Below are 13,400 nucleotides of genomic sequence, written 5' to 3' on the forward strand. Positions count from 1 at the left end.
ATATAACATCTATTTATTGGTGATATTCCAGTGCTCTGGCACATAAACAGCCATTAATCTCATCCTAAGTTATATTCCCATTTACTGCTCTAGAAATTACCTTAGTATTTGGGTGTAGGAGAACAATTCAATTCTGAACTGTTACTTACCCTGTGAGAGGTTTAACAACCTGCTTGCCTGGTTTAATGGTGCAAGATTGCTGCTGGAAAGGTCAAGGGCTGGAAGTTCAGTCATTTGCACTTTTTCAAGTTGTCTGTGCATCAAGTCAGAGGCTGGCTCTGGCACTCTGGAAATGGCCGTGCAGGCAAAAGCAGAGGGGACTCCCACCTGGAGTGCAGCAGGCAGCTCCTGTCCCTGAATGAAGTGCCTGCTGCTTCCAGGCAGCCAGGGAGGGCAGATGCTCTGGAAGGGTGCAGCATTAACCCCAGCCAAGCTCTGAGTCTGCTGGCAGCAGACCAGTGCTGCTTGCCTCCTGGTGGTCTCCCTGCTGTGGGGAATGCTTGTCCAGGCTGAGCTGGAAGAGAGGTGGACACCACCCTTCCTGCTCTCCTTCCCGTGACTAGAGTGCCACTGTTCATTCTCTGCTGTCAGAAACAGTGCTCAGGAAAATGTAGGTGCGTAGAAATTGCAGCCTTTCTGATTGCAAAAAAAATCTCTGTTCATCAACTCCACAGGGAGATTTTCCAGGCTTAAGCCATTCATTCATATCTAAGTCTGAGAAAATTCACGCTTTACAATAAAGCATTTGAGGAATGTATTCCTCTATATTTACCACAATGTTTAGAAATATGTCCTTGAAAAATATCAAGAACACAGACTCCACAAAACTGCAAACTCTGCTAAGTTCCAGTCTGATAGAGATCACAATAATCAGTGAGTACAAAGCCTCCATGAGCATGGTTAACTGGACAAACAACAAACTCAGTGAGGGCTGTGGGCAAGAAGAGAGTGCTTTGTCTCCATCCCCAGTGTTACTGCTGCATCCATGTAGAAAAGCCCCATGTACCCATGGGGGCAATATGTGAAGCTCAGCAGCCCCTTGGAAAGTCAGGACAATTGACTGGGGATTCAGGACTGCAAACTTCTTTTTGCTTCCTTTGTGTGAAGGCTTTAGGGACTAATACTGCTTTTATTGATGTCAAAGCTGAGACTCACACTGTAACAGGAGGAGGTCCAAGGCCTATACTCACAGATATATGAAAGTGTTACAGAACTGGAACAGCCTTATTAAGATCAATGCAGGTACTCAAGTCCTATAGGAATAATGTATATTTATAAATAATAAGATGATAGATTCTATAGGGCCCTTTGAAATTCTGAGCACATTTTTTGTAGGAGCTCAGAGAATGGGTTTTGGCTTGATTTTCATTTAATCTTGTGATTGCATATTACACTTTCTAGAACTGGTTGCTTCCAGGAGACCTCAGAGCCTCCGAGTCATCTGTGACAGGTAAGCTACCTATAACAGCAATGTCAAAATTGCCTCTGGGTTTATTTGTTTCTTTGTGCAATCATTTAACTTGAAATGAGCTCTTTTGGCAAGCTCAGGAAGAGCAGGGTGGCTCTGTAGTAACAAGCAGATCTAACATCAGTTAAGCAACTGATTTTGAGAGATCGCAGCAAAGGTAGACACATAGTGGGTTTAATATTCTCAGAGGAGTAGTGATTATTCTGAGATAAGCAGTGATTCAGTGACTTTGTGTGCAGCTTTCTGTGGGGCACAGTTCAATTGAGAAGGTCATACTTTCCCAGGCCCTCTTGCCCAGACTGAGGACAGACTTCACACTGTCCCAATTTTCATTTTTGAAAACAGACTGGAGGAATGTTGCTCAAGAGCAGTAAGGAAGACATGCTAGGACAGCATTTTCATGAGACAATGAAATAATCTTGTGATTAGCTAGGAGGGGAAAAATCACATTCTTAGTGGCCAAAGCTATGAGATGAAGGCCATGGTTACACACACAGCTTGACCAGACACACCAGCACTGCTGAATCACTCCCTAGTGTGCTGAGGGAAGGGAGTGTTTTTCAGGCACATACGGAGACACACACACACACGCAATGGATATATATGTATCAGTGAAAGAAATTTAAAATCAGACAAAGTGCCCTAACCTAGCTGAGGGAGTCATTCAAATCAAATCCCCCTAAAATGATTTTGAGGCACACAGCAGGTTTTATAGATAGGTAGGAAAAGACGAGACAGGATTTGTCATCAAGATTGTGTACATGAAGATGCCAATAATCAAATATCCGTTGAGGACATAACCACATTTTTCATTGCTGTTTATTAACTGTTCAGTTGATTGCTTGGGATCCAGCCCTGCTAGGGGGGACATGTGCTGCTCTTTAGAGCAGGATTTCCCAGATGCTGTTCTAAATGGCTGAACAAACATGCTATAGTTTTCAGCAAAGCACAGGTTACTGAAATGCCAGCCATTGTCACGCACAGCTTGAAAACACAGAAGGCTCAATATGTCCCAAACCCTTATAATGCAGGTCCTGGAACAGAACAAATCCTCTCTCAGCCTGAACAAAGAAATAAGTATATTCCTTGTGACTGTGCTATACTGCATTTCTGCTTTTTGGCCATAATCCTTTGACAGACCCCACTTCAGGTCAAACCAAGAGGCTGGCCTAGCACATCCATGGCAGAGCTCTGGGCTGAATGTGGGCCAGCTCCAGCTCTGCCTTAGAGTCCTGGTTCTGCCATGGCCAAAGAACTGCCTTGGAATGCTCAGCTTGGGAGAAGGAAAGAGCTGCTTCATACAGACTGCTCAGCCACGACTCTCCATGGACAATTAAGAAATCAAAAGGGAGCTCTCCACAGAGCTTGGCCACCACCAGGAAGCCTGAGCCATGGTGGGAGGCACAGAACTGTGTTGCTGCCCAGAGTGGGAGCCTGCAGCAGCAGAGACCACGGGGCAGAAGGTCTCCAGCAAGAACCTGCCATGGCAAGGGCAGCCTGTCATGCAGCTCTAGCAAGAGGCCTCAGACAGGATGATGCTTTGGCTCCCTGTCCCATCCCTGGTCCCCAAGGAAGGGGAACTTGAGCTGTTTTTCTGGAGGTGAAAATTCAGCAATTATCTACCACAGTGAGCCCAGATACCTTCTACAAATTTGTTTCTCAGGGTCTCTTCTTCTCCTTCTGTCTTGGTGTTTTTTCCTCTTCTTTTATATTTTACATTTTATCTCCTCAAAACAAAAATGTCAGCATGTCAAATGTTCTGTATAGGGAGGGGGAGTGCAGGAGCAGGGGGATCCCAGCTCCTGATGTCACTTGGAGGGGAAGCACCGCTGGGGGCAAGGGAGGAAGCACAACAGGCCATGCTCTGAAGCTGAAATGTGATCAGAACAAACAAACAAAGTAAAAGCTGTAAAACTAAATGACTATTTTTATTTGTTTCCTTGTTGGTTTGTTTTTGCTCTTCCACTTCCTTGTCCCCAGCTGTGTGCTCCTCTAGGGAGCAGCCACTTGGCATTGGTGTTTGCTGGGCATGGAGCATATGTGTATTACATTTATTTGAAGCACTCATCCTGAGAAACAGATTCTTCTCTGTGAATCCCCAACACAATTTACAACCAGCTGCACTACTGGTACTGGGGTAGGAGAAGAGGAAATGGTATTTTCTTTAGGTTTATTAGGTTTGACCTCTAGTCTTCTCATTGGGCCAGTCACATTATTTTTTACATTTGGATTGTCACTGCAAACTGATACCACAAAACTCTGATATTACAGTTATAACATGTAAAATAGAGTCTCCTCAGCATCATTTCCCCTTTCACTTACAACCTTCTTTTTAAAAAACAGAAATAGGTTTTCAAAATTGTCTGTAAACATGAGTTTGAGCTGAAATCCTGGATGCATATGCCCCAACACAGTCAAACTCAGATGGAAAAGCAAATGTCCTGCAAAGCTGCGTAGCTGGGGTGGGTTTATCCAGCTCCCCTGTGTCCCTCCACTATCTTTGCCTCAAGCTGAGAAGGGCTGGGTCATGTTCTGGTTCCAGCTTTCTGGCTCATCCTCATCTCCTGTGCTATTTTTTCTTTTGTTTCCCTAGGATGAGCAGGGTGCCAGCAGCAGAGAATTTGGCCTCCAGGATGCTCACAGCCTTCCCTCAAGGCCGAATCTCTGCACAAGATGCGCTTCTTCATGGCTTCTTCAGCCCTCTGCCTCCTCAGCTCTACCAGGTCCCTGCTGGTGAGTTAACTCTCTATTCCATCTCACCAAGAAAGAGCTGCTGCACGTGCTATTTACTGTGAGTTTCCTCTCTATTTTGAAAGTCTCTGCCATTCACCTGGATGTCTCTTTTCTGCCTGCACTCCCTCCCCACTCCTATAAGCTGCAAAGCTTACATCCTGTGACAGATTTGACAACTTGTTTTTCTGTTTTCTTCTACTTGACCACTGTGTTAATACTACTAGCCCCTGATGGGCTGCTACCATAGCCCTCTGCAAAGCAGAGGTGTATATGCTTTGACAGGTCATCTCTCCCCCATTCTGTAACCCCAAGGGCCTGGATGTTTCCCCAGCTCACACTGTGCATTCAGTGTAACTCACCCGCTGCTCCCTCCTGATGTCCTGAATTCCCATCTGCTCAGCATGGTTTGCTAGCCCCAATTCCCTTGGACTGCTCCTCCCACTCCCTTTTGATGTTGAGACAGCTGTTCCTTGTACCCTGTCACACCAGTTCTCCCTCAGTTTTACCTTGCTCCCTTCTCTTAAGCACACAGCTGCAAACACAATTGTGCCTCTCCTGGCCTGAGCTGACAAAAAATACAGGGTCTGCCAAGCTGCAGTTCTGCTCCTCACTAGGGAAAGCTCCCTCCTACTGGGCTGCAGGCCAAAGGGACCTTGCATTCTCTGTTGCCTCCTGGGCACCCTGTACACTAGTTACTTTGGTGGTGTTTTTTAAGATAGGGGCGATTAAGAAAAAACCTTCATGGACTGTGTTGTCAAGCTATTGGAAAACCAAATTTCTGGCTCCTGCGACACATCCCAAGTGGAGAAGCAGCCAGTTAGCATCTCTCCCAATCCCCCAAACTGCTGCCCTTCAGAAGGTGCTCTGTGTGTGTATGTGCTTGAGTGAGAGACATCTGCATTCCTTTTCTGTTCACCCAGCCACAGAGCACAAATCTACTTTGACACTTTCAGAAAAATGAAAAGATGGAATCTCGCAGGAGCCTGCCTGTGCCGGGGGGGGAGGAGGGGAGCACGCACAGCAGGAGGGAAGTTGACTTTTCTTTATACATATAGGGTTTTTTCCATGCAGAGTTTAAATTATGCCTGATAAAAGGAGTTTCGTGGATGTTTCAGTTCTTTCAAACCCTCCTGGCTTCCTCCCAATTAAATGAGGTTTGTCAAAGCCACAGGGCTCTGCTGCTGCCAGAGAGGCGGACAAGCACTTCCCGCAGTGACATCTCCAATCCCCAAGGGAGAAGATGAAAGTGTCAGTGCTGAGAGAGAGAGAGAGAAGGGAGAGAGAGAGAGAGAGAGAGAGAGGAAAAAACAGGTACAGAGACAGACAGTGTGAGAGAAAGGGAGAGAGTGAGGAGAAAGAGAAGGAATGAGAAAACAGATTGGCATAATGTGTCAGTCTCTCCGATATGCTGCCAGTGAGGGGACAGATTCCTTTCACCTGGGTTTAGGCACCATCCCATATTTATTATCCCCCATATTGCAGCAAGAAGTGTCGTGTGGACAGGAAACTGCATGGTGTTATCATAGCAACCAATGTGCTGAGAACAGAATCAAAGTGCACAGGGCAGAAACAAGTACAGTACGATCATGCAAGACCATATTCATGAGTGACTCATTAAGCCTGTAAAATTTAGGCTATTCTGAATAATTCCCCATGTAGCCATTCCTATTGCCATAATTGTTTAAGACATTTGCTCTCTTGTGTCACTTTGGCATAACACTCTTTTGGAATTTAACTGTATCATTTTAAAATTCTTGTTGCTATGATAACAGTGCAGATTTTAAATATATTCTGTTTCCACTTTGTTCTGGAGGATGCTGGCTATTAGTTGCCATCCTCTGAAAGGGACAGTTAAAGCAGAAGGGCAGAATGTGATCTGGAGATGAAAGGTGAAAGAAGAGGGGTTTAATCCCAAGGTGTGTAAGAGAGTAAGAGGGAAACAAGATTTGAAAAAATAAAAGATTCTCTTAAAAATTATTCTCTGTTTTTATGAAATAATTGTATCCATAACTGTCCTTTTTATAAGTTGTTATGACAAGCTGGAAGCTAGAGGATGTTTTTCAAAGGTCAGCTCCTGGGAAAAAATAATTGGAGAAATCACTGTTTCGAAGTTAAGTACCCCTCCAAATAACATGTTTCTGATTCCTAGGGGGAATGTTAATGGTGAGAGGCTGCCTGCTGCCCCTGGGAAGGGGGAGAGGGAGCACAGGGCTCTTTGCTTCCTCCAGAGCAGCTCCTACAGAGTGGAACAGGTTGCTGTTGCTATGCTCATCTGAGCGCAAAGTGCTGGGAAAAAAGAGTAGCCTGTGCTCTAAGGGAAGAAGAAGGTTCTCTGCCCTCTGAGTAGGACTGGCCCACAGATGGGCCTCTCCTACAGCTGCTCATTCCTGTGCCTGTAGCTCTAGGAGGAGATTCCTGAGGTCCAGGTTCAAACATTGCTCATCATCTCGGTGGCCTTAATTCTACATGTGCCACCAGCACCTCTGCATATAGAAACAGAGAGAGGTGCAGGGGTTTCTTCAGCTTCCTTTCCTTTAGGCTAGTAGCCTAAGGGGTGGCAGTGATGACCTTTGTAAAACCAGAGCATTTGCAGTCCTTTTTCTGGCCAGAGCCAATCCTGAGACAATTATCTTTGTGCAGTGCAGCCCTGCATTGCAGCAGCTCTGATGAAACTTCATTCTAACCCTTTGCCACCTGCTAAAGCAGAATGTTTTCTGTCCAATTAATCCCTCCTGGAAGAAAGATGAGATCCTTGAATCAAGAGAGCACGAGCTGTGCTCTCAACTCAGTGTCAGTCCCGAAGTGCAAAAGGGCCTTCTGAGGAGGTATCTCACTCTGTTGTCAGACAGGTCAGACACAGTAACAATTGCAGCTTATTATTCTTAGTTATAGATTTGGTTTATTTTCCCTCTCTTTTCCCCTCCAATGCTTTAGAGCAGAAGGGAAGGAAAGCAGTGGGATTTGGGGTTATCAACAATGCACTCCCAAGAAAACACAGTGCAAGAAGAGCTCTGGCCAAACCTCACAGACACAGGGGCCAGGGAGGCCTGAGCTGGCAGCTCAGATCCTTTCCCCACCAGACCAATGCCCAGTCTCAGGAGAGACCTTTCTCTCAGTGTAGGAGACGTTCAACCCTGGCTGTACCCTCAGCACAGCAGTCAGTACATTCTAGTACATGTTCCATCAGGATTGTGTGTTGCATGGATGGGATCTCAGCTTGACTAGTTGGGTACAAATGATCTCTTAATTGTTATCTCCCCCAGCAACACAAAATCAGTGCACCAGGTGATGAAGACACTGTACCATTTCTCCTGAAACAGTCCACTATTCAGCCTTTTAGGGACAAGGAGGAGGAGGAGGGAGGCTTGATGTTGACAGTCATTTTAATGTCTGTTGCATCTAAACTAAGACAAAGCAAGTCAGTAAGTGTGGGCAATGAGGAGGTTAAGGCTGCAAGCCATTGCCTACTACAAATCCCATTCCTGTTGGGATTAGCCAGCACTGGGAAATGTTATTGCAGGGGACATATAAAGAAGAGCTGGCTTTCATCATCCCTTGTTTGGGTTGGCCGGTTTCCCTCGGTTCTCCTACATAGCTAAAAGGTTCATACAGTTCATACTTGATTTTTTTTACCACTTTGCTTTGTGACTTCTGTACACAGCAAACAGATATCCTTCACTGTAAGTCAGATACAGACACCTAGAAAGTTCCTACCAGGTGTATGAGTCTGGTTTATAATGTGTCTTAATACGGGAATAAACCAAAGCTGGTGATGAGCAGGAAATCAGCTGCCCCTCCTAAGCCAGAAGCATTCTTATCTGTGAGGTGATAAATCTTCACTTAACTCAGGAAACCACCCCCCTTCACCTGGTGTGATCCCCACAGTGGAAGATGTGCTTGCCTTCATACTGACAGGACATGAAAGTTTTGTATTGTGTCATTAAGCCACCACCCTAGGAAAGAGCTGTTGCAACATCACAGCAGATGCTTGCCAAGTGCACAGGGCCCTGGACATGTTGCCCTGTTGAAGCTTTTCCCTGCATGCTGTCCTGGGGCAGCCATTGTGCTGGGCACTGTTTAGGAGCACGGGGCAAAGGGGAAGATGGGAAAAGGAAAATTTCCTTTGCTCACTCCACAGCTCCTGCTCTTGCAAAAGCAATTGGCGCAAAGTTTGGCCCACATGACTTGTGGAAACAAAGTCCTACAGACATGGATCAAATGCTCTGACTCCCATTGATCTCAGGCCAGAGAATCTCTATAAAGGTCTTATTGTTCAGGGAGACAAACCACTCTTGGGGGGAGTGCTGTTAATACCGTTCGTGGAGGCAGACGCTATTGCATCAGAGGTTAGCAGATGTTTTTCTGTGTTTTGTCTAATTGCAAGTTATAGCTGAGGTTTCTTTAACTTCCATTTTCCCTTTAACACTCTTAAATGCAAATCTGAAAAGATTTAGTTGTCTTGTTTGCTGTGAAAAGACATCCAGACTGGAAGTCTCACATAGTCATTTCCCATCCTCAGGTGCACTTGTGACTTCACCCAGTTATCAGCAGAAAAGAGTAAATAGGGAGGTAGTGATCAGATTTCTAAGGCACAAAAGTTAAAGCTAAGTTTGAGATTGTGACAGCAAGCAACCATGAGCATAGGAACTCAATTAGCCTGAAAGACAACTATCTCATTATCTTTCCTAAAATGATATAAATACATAAGAATATAAAAATTTAAAATAAACTCTCTATTGACTGTCTAGATGACTGAATTTCACTGCTCAATTTCTTTAAACACCCACTTTAGTATTTATTTATTCTAAGCGTGAAGCAGCTACGATAATTAGACTGTCAGATTTGGTAAGTTAATGAGGAGTCACTGGAGTGGAAGGTTTTGCATTTGTGAGATTGCTGAAGGAGAGAAGCTCTGTGCCTTCGCTCTATCTCTTTTTTCTTTTTCTTTTTTTCCCCTCTGCTGGGTGGGAAGGAGAGAGCTTGGCAGTGTGCAGATCCATTTGAATCCTTTTGATTAGTGGGTTGCCTTCCTACCACTGTTCTACCAAATAGTGTTTTGCTGGTTGCTCCAAGAAAAAGAAAAAGAAAAAAGAAAAGAAACTGCAGATGAGATTTCTAGAGAAGAGTGTCTAGATTAAAGAAATAATTTTCCAAAAACAATCAGAAGGAATGCAGCTGTAAGAAATGGGATCTTGAATTCGTTTATATTGCAGCTAATGTCACAGGAGAGCATTAAGAAAGCAGCACAATGAAGGAAAAGGACCCTTTTGCAGCTTTCTCTTTAACCTGATTTTTCCACAGGACAATCAGTGCTCACAGTTCCAGGGGTGAGACTGCAACCTGAAATCTGTGACCTGTTTGCTTCTTATGGAAAAGGCCGTGTCTCAGGAGGTTTGAGCAAGTTTTGGTAGAAACCATGGATGACTGAATAATTGTTGGGTAAGCATGTAGTTGCCATTGTCAAAGCTGCTGCCATCATCCTTAGGACATGAATTCCTTTGTGTATTGAAGGCGGGGGGAAAACAGATTTGATACTCAGGGATCAACGATCACATCCAGGGTGAGAACAAAGTGGGAAATCTCATATTCAGAGAGAAGAGATCAGCAAGCCAATGGCCCCCAATGGACAATGTTCAGTGGTATCATGGGAGGTTTGGATTTGTTTTGTCATATTGCCAAGTCTCAGACCAGTGCCCTTTCCTCCAATGCCTCTGCAGTCAAAGTATTGCTTCATTCCCCATTGCTTAAACTGACCAAATTGCTTTGTTCTCCTTTGTCCTTGCCTACTGAGTTCACATTTCATACCTTACTTGTTTTGATTTCACACTCATTGGAACCTGAGCAGAGCTAGGCAAAATCTCCTTATCTTGTAATATCTTGGGTTTTAATTAATCACTATTTTAATGTCAGGTTTCAAAATTATGCTTCAGCATCAATATTTTTCATCTTTTTGTTACAGAAGACCAAAAGGTCACTTAAAATCACTGTTATTAAAAAAAATTACCGGAAAATATCTTTTCATTATATCCTGTCTCTTTGTTTACTTTGTGCATTTGTTAGCAGCATGTGTCCTGTCAGTGCCGCTGCTGGGTGTGTGCTTGCAGGGCAGTGCTTGCAGACCTGGAAACTGATTTTGAGGCCAAATTAGTTTGACTGTGTTATTGTCTGCCAAGCTAAGAGGCAGCCTTAGGACAGCAGGACACACCTCAGCTACCCATCTGTACCCCTTTCAAATGCATGTGGATGCTGTACCTGCTATAGGATCAGGTCCCAGCACACAGTGCCTGGTCTCACAGCCTCTCTACCCCTTCTGCCCACACCATGTAGACAACAGCAGGCAGAGGGGCCAGCCTGGAATCCTTTGAAGAAAGACCTGACACTGCCAGTGCTGTGACCAGATTGTGTTTTGGAAGAAGCTTGAATGCCTTCCCTGCTCACCTGCTCAGCTGAGTGCAGACAGGATGGCTTTTCCCTCTCTGTGATCAGACAGGAACTAATCCTGCCAGAAAAGCTGGCTGTCAGTTCCACTAAAGCTTCTGGGGCAACTCACTTGAGGAGGGCACTCATGCATCAATGTTCTATGAACTTGGATTTGGCCCATTTTAAACGATTTAGAGATCGTTTCACAAATATATCATTTAAAATAGTGAAAGCATGCAATAGTAGGAGAAACTCTTAACATTTTTTGTTATATATTAACCTGTCCTCAAGATGATTGTGTCCCTTTTTTTTTAGCTGCTTACAAAGCATGCTAGACAAGCTTAAATGTCAACTCAAGTTTTCTTCTGTAGTTCATTGCAGGAAAACATTCTATATGTGATGGTGTTCATACTATTAATTCTCTTTTTAAAAAAGGTATCTGGATTCAGACATGCAAGCAAGGTTACAGTAATTTTTCTGTCATTTTAATAGGCTACCAACGGAAAGCAGGGGCTTCTGTATGCTTTTTCAAATCTAATGAGAGGCAGATAGGCATCTAAAGCACAACAGCCTCACGTTGGCACATGAGAGAAAGGAATTTCCTGGGAACATAATGAAATTGGCCAGCCTTCCTTCCTTTGCCAACCTGACTAAAGTTACAAAAATAGACAAAACCAAAAAAAACTAAACATACTAGGCTCCTTCTTGAATCCATGGGCCCTGAGCAACACAACAAGGGACAAAACATCATCACAGACTCCTCCTTGTTCTCCTTCTGGTTTCAGGAAAAGATGAGATACTGTCAGTTGTCTATCCCAGGTTGATATATACTCCATGCCAACACTCCACCCATTTTCTGCCCTATTCCACCCACCACTTTCCCTCTACCTGCTGAGGAGGAACATATGGGCCATTGGAATCTGCTACTGTTCTCATTCTGCCTCTCAAAATAAATATTCAAATATCTAATGCTGCACCTCCTACATGTGTGTGATACTGTACCAGCTAAGTGTAGTTGAATCTACAGGAAGAGAAAAGCCTGTTTTAAACCAAATGTTGACAAGCAGAATAACTGAAGGCACTAGCCCTGCAGAATATTTGTAATTGGGATTTATTTTTCTTTTTGATTCAGGACTTAGGATATGGATTTTTTCCCCTCACAGAGTTCCTCTGCAATAGGGGCAGATTGTACCCTCCCTTACACCAAAGACCTTTGAAATAACTCCTTATATTGACAAAATAAAGAAAAGTCCTTGAGATTATAAAACAAGGACACAGTTTGAGGGGTGGGGTGTGTGTTTTTCAGAAGTCACCTTTCAGTAGAAGGGAATGAAATTGTGCAGATGTCTTGCCTTTTGTTTTTCAGAAAGCAATGTCAGAAGGATTGACTTGGCAACGAAGAGGTAACAGCACAGTCTGGACAGTGGACTTGCAGAATATACTCAGCCATGTGTCACTTAATAGAGAGCTCCCTGGACCAGAAGATCGATGTACAAACAGGACAGATGGGGACTGACAATTGAAAGAATGTAGAGGCTCATCCAAGGCTTACAGAGACCTGTCATTCCTGGGGTATGCCTACAATCTCCTTCAACAAAAGAGCTCCTGAGGGAAGGAGGGGATTAGTCAAAAGTTGAGTGAAGTCTCCAGGGAAGATGGTTTCTTGGATAGAGTTGTCAACAAAAGGAATTGTTTAAGACTGTTTGTGATAATTTCCTAGAGGGAGCTTCTGCCATTACTAACAGGATTACCAGCATACTGGTTCCACACCAGCAGAGCATTAGACATGTGCATTGCAGACTGGTTGCTTAGAGCTGAATTCAGGGGTCTTATACAGCATCCCAAATGTGTGCAGGTGTTGATGAGCAGAGGGGAGATGGCAGAGAATTAAGATGCAGCCAAATGCAGTCCATTTTTGGTCCAGCTGTTGCAGAGTCCTGGCTCATTAATGAGTTTCCACAGTGTTTTAATCTCCTTGATCTCAAGGCTGCTGACAGACCATAAGAAGGAAAGCTAATCTGAGGTGAGTGCTGATGGGGATACATGGGGAAATCAGAGACCTCTTTCCCAACTGCAGTTACTCTGAAATTTCTCATAGAATTCTTCCTGGAAGAATTGGGAAAGCAAGTAATTGACTGTGTTCAAGTACTAGTCTGCTTGGTTTCAGTTTTCTCAGATACTTTTTCTTAGTTCTGGGACACAGAAACCAGTAGCCTGGGTGTAAGCTCACAGTACATCTGGGAAGAAAAGGAAGACAAAGATAAATCACTGAGGTGCAGACATATAAACCTTCTTGAATATGTTTATTCATCTGAGTAGTGTCACTGGCATGGCTGGAAGACCTCTGAGCAAGAATTATGCAGAGCCTTGAGGCACTGGAACAAAACCAGTCAAGGAGCCATGGGTGGCAGCCATAGGAACAGCTGAGAGGTGAAAAGCTGAAAGGTGAGCTTTTAGTTAAGAGAGCTGCATCTCCAGCCCCACTCCAGTCCATCGTTTACCAAACACACACTGCAGATCTGGGCAGGAAGCAGCACAACAGTTTATGTTCCCCTTTGCCCTTGCTACAGGAATGTATAGATTAGCTATATTAAGGGGGACACAGACTGTCTGCAGGCACTGCTCAGTTAAGAGGACAAGATTTTCCTCATGTTATGTTCCTTAAAATTCTCTGCCTTGATGAAAATGCAAGCTGTGTCCAAAAAGTCTTTATACCTGTAGATTGCATGGACTTGGATCTCCCAAACATCAGCCACTCTCAATGACCTGACCTCCCTTT

At 44.2% G+C, this 13,400-nt stretch overlaps 1 protein-coding gene across 1 annotated transcript in view; it reads left to right on the top strand.

Moving 5' to 3' along the window:
• Nucleotides 1–12,129, top strand: part of CDK15 (cyclin dependent kinase 15) — a 36,714-nt gene extending 24,585 nt beyond the window's left edge. The window contains exons 11-14 of the mRNA XM_058809722.1: nt 1,402–1,450; nt 4,062–4,201; nt 9,503–9,640; nt 11,988–12,129. Of these exons, the coding sequence (XP_058665705.1) occupies nt 1,402–1,450; nt 4,062–4,201; nt 9,503–9,612 (299 nt within the window). The 3' untranslated portion in view covers nt 9,613–9,640; nt 11,988–12,129. The remainder of the gene's footprint in view (nt 1–1,401; nt 1,451–4,061; nt 4,202–9,502; nt 9,641–11,987) is intronic.
• Nucleotides 12,130–13,400: the final 1,271 nt, after the last annotated feature.

The sequence above is a fragment of the Ammospiza caudacuta genome, chromosome 8 (assembly GCF_027887145.1).
Source record: "Ammospiza caudacuta isolate bAmmCau1 chromosome 8, bAmmCau1.pri, whole genome shotgun sequence".
In the NCBI taxonomy this organism is placed as follows: Eukaryota; Metazoa; Chordata; class Aves; order Passeriformes; family Passerellidae; genus Ammospiza; species Ammospiza caudacuta.